This window comes from Theobroma umbraticum, unplaced genomic scaffold (assembly GCF_002168275.2).
Source record: "Theobroma umbraticum cultivar Fairchild unplaced genomic scaffold, ASM216827v3 scaffold_50.0, whole genome shotgun sequence".
NCBI classification, from domain to species: domain Eukaryota; kingdom Viridiplantae; phylum Streptophyta; class Magnoliopsida; order Malvales; family Malvaceae; genus Theobroma; species Theobroma umbraticum.
In genome coordinates, this window is record NW_018397261.1 from 2200475 (window position 1) to 2212715 (window position 12241).

Sequence of the window (12241 nt, forward strand, 5' to 3'; positions counted from 1 at the left end):
TGGATTGTGGTGATAGTGGGGTAAGGGTGGTCAGTGGTTATGCTGGATTTCAATGTGCATAAGTCGGTACCCATGTGATTCTGCTGTTGTTTTTCTAAGGACATGTTAGCTAAGTTTTTGTTACCTTCTTCTTCTTCCCCTCCTTACATGAGCATGGAGATGGGCTTTTTTTTTATTCCTTTTAAAGCATGGTTTTGTGGTGACGGATTAGTGTTATCTACCTTTTTCACGTTTTTATGTACATCTAGATCTAGAATTCAGTGAATTATTATTTTGAATAGAACATGGCACCACAACATCATCCTCATTGGTAGCACTTGAGAACTTGGTTCATCTTTTAAAATTCCTTGGGTTTGTCTGTCTGTTCTTTGCTCGTATCTGCTTCGGTGTCTTCTTGTTTGTCTTCTTTCTCAAATCTCAATGTTGGGGAACTACCGAAACTCGCCTGTCATTCTAGTGACATGGGAAGCTTGAATTTGTACGAGTTGTAGCAACCATCATGTCATCGATAAGGGATAAGGGTTCATGTCATCGATAAGTTTTACTACTGAGGTATGAGATTAATGGGTTAAATGTTCAGATGTCATGTCATCGAAAGGATAAATCTGTCATCACAACTGTAAATCATTGCATGATTAATGACATAACGAGGTGTGTTTGAATAAATTGACATTAAGTTGAAATTATTCTTAAAATTCCAAGCGGTATCATATAAAAAAAGGTACCATTATTGGAGCCTGGTACAAGGTGTAGGCCTGTTTAGCATGTGAGTATGTCCGTTCTTTTGTCTTATCAACTTTTCTAGATAAGGATTAACATCTCTAAATATCACTCCATTATTATTCTTTCCTAATCTTCTTCCAATCAAAACTTGTTTGGATTTTTGTTTGTAAGCCTTCAAAATCAGAGAATGAGATCACGCGGGGAATACTTGTTACTTTTGTTTCACAAACAGGAAAGGAAAAATGGAAATTGTAAGGCATGTGCACGTTGAGTCCAGGGGGAAGGAGCACTACTATTCTCTTTGAATTTATTGATGTCCAACTTATACATAGTATAAATGCTGCTGCAAATTAAATAAATGAATGGGTCATGTAATATAATAAGATTGGCTCTGTCAATGTGTTTGATTCAGGTGTAGGCAATAAGTCAAGTGAGAATACGCCTTGGAAGTATCGATTCCATTGGCCCTGGGCCATTAATATTCACACCAAAGCCCACCAGCTCTTGAAGATTTTTTGTTCAGGATTTGGAACATCAAATGAATACCCACATCACATGCTACACATTTTTTTTAAGTACTGCTTAGTTCAAAACGTCATATTTATTTTATGTATAATTTTCTTAAAGATTTTATGCTCTTTTTGTCAGTCGTAAATATGTAATCTTAATCGCTTTGTTGTGTGTTCTGTGCTGCATGTTGTAACGGTCATTGATTTGGGTTGTCCCAACTTTGATTATTTATCTGTCGGTGGAAAGCCAATGTCTTGAAAAAAACAAACCACATGGCTTTTGGTCATGCACAATTCCCTTCTAGGCATGCATTTTGATTTCAGTAAAAAGGGGAGGAATATACCATTGCTTCATTAAAATATCTTCACTATTTCAACCGCCGGATTATGTCGGGATCAATTGCTCCTAATTCAATTCATTATTTGGATTTTAAATCCTTCTTTTAATACCTGAATCCTGCAACAAATGATGATTTTGGAGAACCTTACAATTCATATTAAAGACTTCAATTTATAAAGAGTTTTCACGTTTTCATTACTTTTTTAATTAATTCCAAACAAAAATAAAAAATAATAGATATAATGTTTTAAATAATTCATGAAGTAATGTGCCCACGTCATCATCAACGAAATATGATAATTTGATTAATTATAGCTTGTCAATTTATAAAGAGTTTTCACGTTTTCATTACTTTTTTACTTAATTTCAAATAAAAATAAAAAATAATAGGTATAATGTTTTAAATAATTCATGAAGTAATGTGTCCACATCATCATCAACTATGCCACATTAGCAACATATGACGAAATATGATAATTTGATTAATTATAGCTTGTCAATATTAATTATAATAGTTAAAGATTCAGAGTTTATGTCTAATTGATTCAGAATAAAAATATAAAAACTTGATTGAATATAATAAATAAATAAAAATTTATTTAAATTTTTTAAAATAGTTTAAAAATTTTAATAAGTATTATGCCAAAACAATCCTATTTAGGTTATAGTTTTAAGTGTTTTTTTGTCAATAGGAAAAACAGATATTTAAATTATACAGACATTTATCATTATATCAAATGTTAGATTTATAATTTTAATAATTGAATAAAAAAGTGTCGCACTAAAAAACTCTTACCTTGCTCATAAAGTGAAAAATTGGTGGAAAATAGGACCAAAAAACAAATGAATAAAAATTAAAAAAATAAAAGAAAACAAATAGAAAAAAGAAGAAAAGAGAATGGATCTGCGAAGGGCACATGTTCAAAACATTACCATTATTCTTATTTAGCATTTTACGCTATTTTTCCTCTTGCAATTCTCTCTGCTTGCTTTTGTTTGCACAAATCAACTATCTTGTTATCAATATAATCTTTTTATCCAATTAAATGAATTAATTAATGTACTAAATTTGTATTATTTTTAGTAAAATATGTGCTAAACTTGATTGCTTAACTGTATTATGATTGGGGTCCAAATTGCAACCTCAATTTGTCCCTTTCTCCTTTTTATACAAGCATAAATTCCGTACCTCGTTGAAAATTTCTTCAACCCAATAGCCCAACTAAAGACCCAAAATCCATAAACCTCAACCCAGACCAACCTACATGTTGTTTACATTATCAAAGAATTTTCACTACAATTTGAGCAGAATAAGTCCATGTTGGTTTGTTTCGACCAAGATGACATGAAATTGATACCCCTGTATGTTGGTTGAAGGATTGAAATTGAATTTTTTATTGGAAGTATGCCTCCATTTCCTCTGTTTCCTTTTAATGATTTGAAATCTCAACAATGCGCAGACGATTTTGACGTCAACAAGTATTTAATCAAAGGACGAAAACAGAGCAGTTTGATGAACTTGATATTCGTCCTGGGTTTTCTAGAAAAGCTGCTGTTGATGCTGCTCTGTGGTAGTCTTCAGAAAGGAATCACCAGAGTTCAATGAGAGTGAAAGAGATGGTCATCATTGTTCTTTTATTGAGAATATAGGCCATTTCTCGATTGAACACAGCTTCTACTTTCTGCTACATACACATCTTCTCTGAGGTGTACCAATTTAATGCATCCTGGTAAACAACATAGTGATTTTGGTTGCTGTTTGAGACCAACTTTTACATTGGCATTTGCTGGTAACATTCTACGGTTATGCAGCAACTTGACACATTTGGATTCATTTTGTTGTAAGGTATTAACATTTGTGGCCTTTGGAACCTGCCGGCATTGTACCCACACTTTTCTTCTCATTGCCTCATAACTTAGCTGTTTCCATGGAACCATCTACAACCGGCCACTAATGCATGGGCATTGTTGCTATTGGTATACAAACCACAGAAATTTTAGTTGCACTAACAATCTCCTATAGCTGCAGTTGCAGGCGTTATTCTATTTCTTGAATGCATTCATTGACAGTGGTCACTGTCCCAACTTTAATCATTACAGAATTGAGCCAATATCCACTTGGGACTTTTTCATGTACAAGTAATGCTGATGCTTACAGCTAATTTAAATGATATGACCACATAGTGTACGCCTGGAATTTGGAGCACCAAAATTGTACCAGATGAAAATTGTTCACTTCAGAAATCTGGGAAGTTCCTTTCTTCCTTTGTTTCAGAAATCAATTTTATTCGATGGAAATTATTTAAAATATTTTTATCTGTTTAGTGTAAGTAAAAGTATTGTGAATCAATAGATAATTTTTTTTTTATAATTAAGAGAAGAGATTTAAATTTTACTTTTTAAATAAAATAATAATATATTAATTAATAAATCAAATATTTAAATACATTCTTATAACTAATAAAAATATTATAAAAATACATTCAAATATTTAATTCATTAACTAATATATTATTTTTCTACTTAAACAATAAAATATGAATCTCCTACTTCTAATTAAAAAAAAATACTGCTAAGGTAAAAATTGTGCGTGTCTCATATGAAACCCACGTGGCAAGAAATATGACCCACAAAAGTTCGACACGTGTAAAAGTACCACCAAGATATGAAAGGGTTTCTTTAACAACGCTGCCGTTCGGTTCAAACAAGCATGGCGCAATCTTCACTTGCGAACGTTCGGTTGAGATCTGGATATGACAGATCCTACGGTGAAGATCGGGTAGTAGGAGCAACATGATTTCTTGGTTTTAACACATTAATTAATGTGCAGCAATTGAGAAGAGAAGCATAATCATAAATAATTAATAAACCATTCCTAGTTCCTAGTTCCTAGTCCCTAGTAACAAGGGAAGCTGTGCACTGCTGTTTCTATTTCCTTCCTTGTTGTCCCTCTCCCATTCCGTCGCCCTCCATTGCTGCATTTTCTCAACCCTCTTTCTCTCGCGTCAAGAAGGGTTCAAGAAGAGGCATGCACAACTAAAACAAAATGCAACAACCAAGAGATACCCACTTGGTAAAAATGCTTTGACCAACCTTAAAAACTCTCCTTCATTCTCTTTTTCTAATTGCCAATGTGCCCTTCTTTTGACACTGCCGCTTTCTTTCATGTTCTTCTTTTCTTGGCAAAGTTTCTTTCATGTTCCTCAGCTCTATTGTAGTAATAATAATAAAAAATAGTTATATGGATGCGGTTGCAATGAAATGTTTTATTATGTTGCAAAAAGATACAACCTTGCAAGTGGCCACCCAGTTGCTGCTGTAAAAATTGTATTTTTAAACATTTTACTCTGCATTAGTATTTTTGCTTCTGGTTTTCTGGTTTCTGTGTGTGATGCCTTTCTCGCAGATGTGGACGTGTAGCCTGTGAGGATCATGTGGTTTAGACTTGAAATGTTGTTGGGCTAGTGGTACTTGGATCCAGGTCGTTACATTTGGTATCAGAGACATGGACAAGTCCAGTGTGGGCTTCCATATGAGTGGTCTTGATGAGATCATCATGGATTTGAGTGGTCAATCACTACTAATAATTTAAGTTTAAATTTACGTGATTTAGGTCTGTAACGTTGCTAAATCAGTGGTGTTGGATGTGATTTATTACCCTTTGAGATTAGAAAAATGTTTGGTCTCTGTGGAATGCGCTTTATTGTTGAAGGCAGTTGTTTAAGATTTCCCACTTTAATGAAGGAGAATGATGTTTGTAGTCATTTAATTGCATTATATGCTTTGTATTAAGTGACAATGATATTTAGAAATTCATATGTGATATTTCCTTTTTTCTACAGGACAAGGTATGTGATATTTGTGGTGATGTTGGCTACGGGGAACTAATTGAAACTTGCTCCCAGTGCTCAATTGGACGTCATTTGTAAGACAACCATCAGTCAATCTTAAATGTTTAATGGTTGTAATCTGCTGTTTGTTTCTGTTTTTATTAGGTATATTTTTATCAATTAAATGAAGAAGCAGCTGCATTAAAGTTCTTGCTTGATTCTGAAAATGTACCATATCATTTTTACTTGCATTTAACTAGGATAGTAGCACCGTAAATTGATTGGTTCTTATGTAGTTAATTGTGATATTTGTTTAACCTTCAATTCTAAAAATAATGTTGATTCTTTTGGAAGCTATTGCATGCGGAGGGTAGTGACGGACATGCATGAAGATTGGGTTTGTGAAGTATGTCTTTCTGAGAATGACATAGATTCTCTAAAACCTGGCCAGGCGGGAGATGTTTTGGATTCCTCTAGAAAACATTGTCTTGAATTGGGAAGACAGGTTGCATGTAAAAGGCCAAAGGGTGTTGAAAGAGGCAAAGTGAAGTTCCTCCCGACTGAGGAAGTCATTAAGCTATCATCAGGCTCACCAAGAAAGGAATTTCCTTTGAAGAGCAGCTTCAGATCAAAACCTGTCCCAGCAAAATTGACTGCATCTCTGTCCAAGAGGTCATTTATGGGACCCAAAAATGTAGGCGCTTCTTTTAACCCAATAAAGGTGAGATCAAATCCTAGTTTTTCACAGTTAGGATCTTCGACACCTCCTAGACGTGGTGGGCTGCAGATCATTTCATCAATTAGTCAGCATGCAGTCAAAACACCAAAGGAGTTAAAAGGTGATCTACTCTTGGACTTTGCCACTAGTTTGGTTTTTATTTTTTGCATAAAGTTTCTGTCTTGAGAAGTGTTGAAAGATGTAACAATGGAAGAAGTTCCAGATGGTGAGCTTGCTTCATTTAGATTATTTGTAAAAGTTTTTTGTTTAAACTTATCATTCAAGTTGCTGGAGTTGGTGCTTCAGGAAACAAATAGATACTTTTGAACTCTGTGTTGGGTTGGTATATGTTGGAGTTGGTTGGTCCAAATTATGATATTTTGTGAGCTTTTGGTGCAGTCAATTCCAAATATGATGTGCAAGTTTATCTTATGTTTTGTAATATCTGATGTCTTAAATCAAGGTTATTTATTGTCGTTGAATATTTTTTTTTTATGTGGAGCCGGAGTCCATTATGCTAAACTTTTAATCTTTGACAGGAACCTAGATTTTCTTTTCCCTGATGCTGGATAACAGGGAAAAAAATGAGACAATATTTGAACTTGATGCTAGTTTTCTTTTGGAAGTGCAAAAACTTATATGAGCATTGATGGCAAGCTTGATGTGCATATGGCAAAATGTGGCTGTTGCATTTTATTTTGCACGAATGATATAGATTTCATGCCCCTGTCTTATTAAAAAGCGCTCTATGTAGATTTCTCTTAGAATGTATTGCTTCTGTGCCCCACTGCAGAAGAAAAAGCCCCTCAGACACTTGCAAAGATATACAGTAGTAATGAAGAGCCAGTAATATCTGTTATGTCTGTGAAAGAAGTCAAGACTGTTAATGCTAAAGCAATGAACAAAATGAAACAGACATTGTCTGCATCTTCAACCTTAATGCTTAGTTTGCCTATCATCAATACAGGCAAGAAAGTTTCTAAAATGATATCATTTTGACTTGTTTGTTCTGTTTATGTGTTTTTCCTTATAGAAAAAAAACAAAAAACAAAACCCCAATGATTTGTTTTGGAAAAGTTTGATGGAATATTATGAAGAGATTTGCCTTGAAAATTACTAAAGATGCGTTTTCTTATTGGGATGCAAAGATGGAGGCAAAAGGTATCATATGATCTTTTGAAGTTCAAAAATGAAATTTTAGAAAGGTGAAAAATATTTTGTTCCAAACGTCTAGCATAGAAGTTTGGAATCTCATAAATTTAGCAGTGAGGTAAGAGACCAAGATTATGATCTTATAAATTATGCCCATTACTTATATTTAACATTTTGGTGCTATCACTCATCTCATCAATTTGACTTCCATGTAACTGCATTTTGATCTTAAATATTTTAGCAGAATTTACTTGTATGCCTGTTCCTTTTATGTGGTCATACTTCTGGTCTGAGTGAATCAACTTTTGAGCTTAGTTTTCTTAAAATTTAAATCATCATGGTGCAACTTGGTCGGAAGTATCAATTTTGAAGATCATCAAGTGGTCTAAATTGGTTTTTATAAAGCTACTGGTGCTGTATGCTTTTTGTTTGAGTTTATCCAATCATATTGTAGTTTTAGCTACTTGATTTATATGTGCGTATCTACCTAGTGCTGACATATTGCTGCTCTTATGTTCTTTTTTCAGTAGAAAGTGACCTTGTTGTTTCCAACAAAGAGAATGTTTGCAAGGGACATATATCGGATACCATCCTACCTAATAATAAGCAAACAATTCTTCCTACAAAGACAGAGGAGACTATGAGATCAAGCAGACCTTCACCATCAAGGCTTCATACAACTATTGTAGGTTCAGGCAAGAGAATATTTCTAATCACTTCACAGTACTCTACCTTTTGGAAATAATGATAAAACTATAAACTTGTTTTTCCAATTCTATGTGGTATCTAATATCCAGATGTTTGATCGTTTTCAAATTATAGTGGTGATATCGTTTATATTAATCTTTGTTTGTAGCTGAGCAATTTTAATTTACTTGTATATTTATGTCCTCTTTAAGCAAATGCTTTCTCAGATTGAAACTTTTATGATGCTGCTGAACCTGAGAATTTTGATGTTGCAGAAAGAGAATCCTGGAATATTCGGCTTAAGGTTTCCCTATACCGCCCACATCTTCCTGCTATTCATACTACCTGGATGTGAGTAACATGTCTTTCGAAGACATTGTACATACCATATTCTTTCTTCTTGTTGTGTAATTGTCGACTTGTTGAAAAATTGTATCAACATAATTCATCACATCTCAAAACAATGGCATGGATTTCTATACGTAACAATTTAAATAAATGGTACAACATTCTCAATAATTCAGTCCCCTTAGCATGTCAGGGCCTTTTGCATCCTCATGATGTTAAATGCTGTTTTTCCCTAGTTATGTATATGGCATGAAAACTTCATGAGGTCCTGCATATGTATTCCAGCATGCAATTTGCAATTAGGGTTTGCATTAATTGCTACTTTCAAAAGGTTTACTTTATTTACTCACAGACAGAAGTCACTGACATGCCTTCATATTGACCTTTTCTCATCCTTTTTTAGGGGAGGTTTCAAATTTCCTGATACTGCTACCCCAGGTGAATTTTATGGTGGTTTCCTGGCTCGGCCTCCGAGCAGAGTCCATCGTAAAGCATATGAGTTTACACAGAAAATGCCCCCAGTCCTTCAGGTTAATCTGCTTCGCCAGTGTCACCTTCAGGCAGATATACTCCAGAATGGTTGTCTAGATCTTTGTGACATTGCATTATACTTTTATCCTGTGGATTACACCGAAAGGTGCGTGCCAACATCGAATTCTGGCTTAAATTCATTTTCCTTTTACAATTTTAATTTTCGGCTCATTGTATTACTTGAATGGCTTCTTTGATGTGTAGATCCGAACAGAATTACAATCACACTGTTTCAGCGCATGGAGATAAAAAATTCAGTGTGACAAGTTACATTGATGTGTGAAGTTGGTTTGATTATTTTTACATCTAAACAGCTGCATTTAGACACACGGGGTAAGCTCTCTAGGCTCTCTGACTGTATTTTCTGTCAGCTTTCCTTCAGAACAATTTTTTGGGCATAGATTCTGGATTATTTAATGACAACAACACCTCTATAAAAGTTATGTTGTTAATGTCCAGAACACTTTGGTTCTGTTCACACAATAAAGAACCCAGTAAGAGTTGTTGAATGTTTGTACAATCTTACTTTTTGTTCCTAAACTGGCTAGATTCTTGGTTATGAATTATTAAGATTTTGAATATTGGATTTGAGATTCCTCCCTCTATTGATCCTCTCTAGTTTTCTCTCCCTAGTTCTTTTATTCCTCCCTCCAATTTCCTCTGTGTCTTCCCCTTTCCCTCTAAATTCTTTATCTGATCTCCAATTTCTCCTTATTTCCCCTTGTTTTACGTCAATGCCTTTACGAAGATAGACCAAAATTCTTGTGTTCATACTTTTTGGCTTTGCTATCTTTTATTGCTTAGATGGCTAAATATGCATGTTCAGATGTGATCTCAATGCCTTCATGAAGATGACTAATAATGTTGTTGTGTTATAGACTTGTTTACAAGGTCAAATACAGACTTTTTCTGTGGAGTCTTCTGCCATGCAAAAGATAATCAAATGAAGGGACATCTGGAACTTCCTTCGTTAGTGTCTCCTTTGGAATATACACACGATGATAATGCCAATATGAATAGCAGTGAGGCTGTTGATATGGATATCGACATGGTAGGTGAAAAAATTGTAGGGATTTCTGACACAGCTGTTTCAAAAGAGTCAACACGGGATTTCAATGAATGGGCTGTGAAAGAAACCCTTGATGCGATTACCAATAGGAAATTTTCGACTGTCTTAGAGGACTTGGATTCTGTGATTCAACCGATTTCATTAGAATTTGAGCAAGAATGCCGCAATGACTCTGATTTACCATCTAAAAATACTGAGAAAATCAAAAGCACATCAACTCTTAAGCCTCTTGAGCATCCATTGGAAAGCTCACTTTGTGGGTTGCCCAGTAGTATGGGTGAAACTTGCATCCTTCCTGGTTTTGAAGGCTTGTTGAAACTAAATTCTAGTAATAGAGCACCTAAAGCCCCAAGTGCAGAGGAGAAAAATTATTTGAATGAGAGAAGAATTGTGAGTCAAGTAAAAGAGGAGATTGGTTGTCAGGGTATCTTGCAAATAGCTTTTGGAGTTAGTAGTCCACAACGGCAAGGATCTATAGAAGATTACAGTTCACGAGGATCTCAAAAACAGCACCAGGTACTGAAAATATCATTCTAGAAAAATTTAAAGTTAATGTGGGTTTAAACTGTTTGAAAATTGTATTTCATACGTCTCAAACAGGTTTTGGCATGTCATTTGGTAAATGATCCTTCAGCTGCTTGTCCTCCTCCCTGTTTGTCAGGAAAGGGGACTAAAGTTGGATCGCTAATTAAAATTGAAGGAAATGACAATGAAAAACCCTTTGAAATGAGAGCGAAGAAAGGTCTGCAAAGTACATTATTCCTTAGCAAGGACAAATCTAAAATGGTTGCTGGTTCGTTTAATGGTCCTTGTGCTGTAGAGGTCAAAGCTGAAATTCAGGTGGAAGATGATAGAGTAAATAATAGTCATGGACTGCATGCCACATTGCCCGGCAACATGGAGACATCACAATGTTTGAGGCCTGTTGCTTCAACTAGGGTAAACTTGAGTGTAGCTGGGAGGTCAAGGGGGAATACTGGTGCTGCCAGTGCTGGTGGGCTAATTCGTGACAGATCAGGAAAGTGGATTGTTGGCTACAATCTTAACTTGGGCAGGTGCAGTTCTTTATCAACAGATCTGTGGGCACTGTTTCAGGGAATAAAGTTTACATGGGATAGAGGGTATAGGAAAGTTCTGGTAGAGTCTGACTCCGTTGCTGCAGTGGAATGTTTAAGGAAAGCCCCCTCTCTGCTGGATTCTAATATAGCCCTCATTAAGAGCTGCAGAGATCTTCTCAATCGTAAGTGGGATTGCAAAGTCCATCCTATCCAAAGGGAAGAGAACTTGTGTGCTAATTGGTTAGCTACTCATGTTGAAGGCTGTTTACCAGGATTGTCAATCATTAAGGTGCCACCTTTGGAACTAAATCCTCTTCTGGAAAATGATTGCGTTCGAGTTGCTCATACTCAGGATTCCCCATCTGCAGTATCCTTTAGCCACTGTAAATCCCACTGAATTATTGAATGTGAGAAAAGGAAGAGACAAAAGGACAGATATTTCTCCGTTGCCAAGTTCGGTAGCTCAAATACTATATACCTTTGTAAAGCCTCAACCATGGAATTCAACCTTTTTTGTCTAGTTGTAAAACACCAGGGCGTCCACCTGTTAGTTTAAAGTATGGTAGGTTTTATAAACAGAGTAAACCTGTAGCGTGAAATATTTTTTGTTATCCTCTAGGCGGCTGCCTCTTACATTTGTATCAACGACTGACTTGTGACTGAATTATCTAGTAGCTTATCATTGTGCCGTAGCGCAAAACTCCTTGAATGAGAACTCGACAGGAATGCATGCACTAGTTGACAAGATGGCCCTTTTTCCTATTCAATTTTGTTTTTAATGACGCAAAAGCAATGGTTAAGTTGCCTGCATTTTCTTATCCAGGTTGCGCCAAGAGGGCAAAGAGCAACCCATTAGGAAGAAACGTCGCCGTTGTCAATAAAAAAAAACAAAGCAATAATAAAATATTTGATTCATGTAAAAATAAAATAAAATAATTATTACATAGTTTTGATATGATGAACGAAATAAAATAAAAATAATTATTTTGATTTATTATAGTATTTAGTTTATAATAATAATTTTAAAATAAAAAATAAATAAATAAAATTATTTTTTATTATATATATTTATTTTATTTTTTAATATTAATATTTTATTTTATAATTTAATCATTAATATTATAAAATATTACTATTTTATTTATAATTTAAATATTATTAAGATTATTTATTTTAATTTTAATTTTAAATATTAATAATTTATAATTTATTTAAAAAATTAAAATTTGATAGTTTAAGTATTAATATTTTATTTATACTTTAATCATTAATATTA

General features: G+C 34.4%; 1 protein-coding gene across 1 annotated transcript; it reads left to right on the forward strand.

Annotated features, from left to right (window-relative positions):
• Positions 1–4453: 4453 nt before the first annotated feature.
• Positions 4454–11680, forward strand: LOC110418321 (uncharacterized). Its single transcript, XM_021431014.2, is given in 10 exon segments — positions 4454–4645; positions 5415–5497; positions 5757–6241; positions 7800–7967; positions 8235–8310; positions 8711–8944; positions 9043–9115; positions 9117–9171; positions 9717–10423; positions 10508–11680. Coding segments are annotated over 10 exon segments (2763 nt in total). The 5' UTR covers positions 4454–4618; the 3' UTR covers positions 11363–11680.
• The last annotated feature ends 561 nt before the right edge of the window (positions 11681–12241 follow it).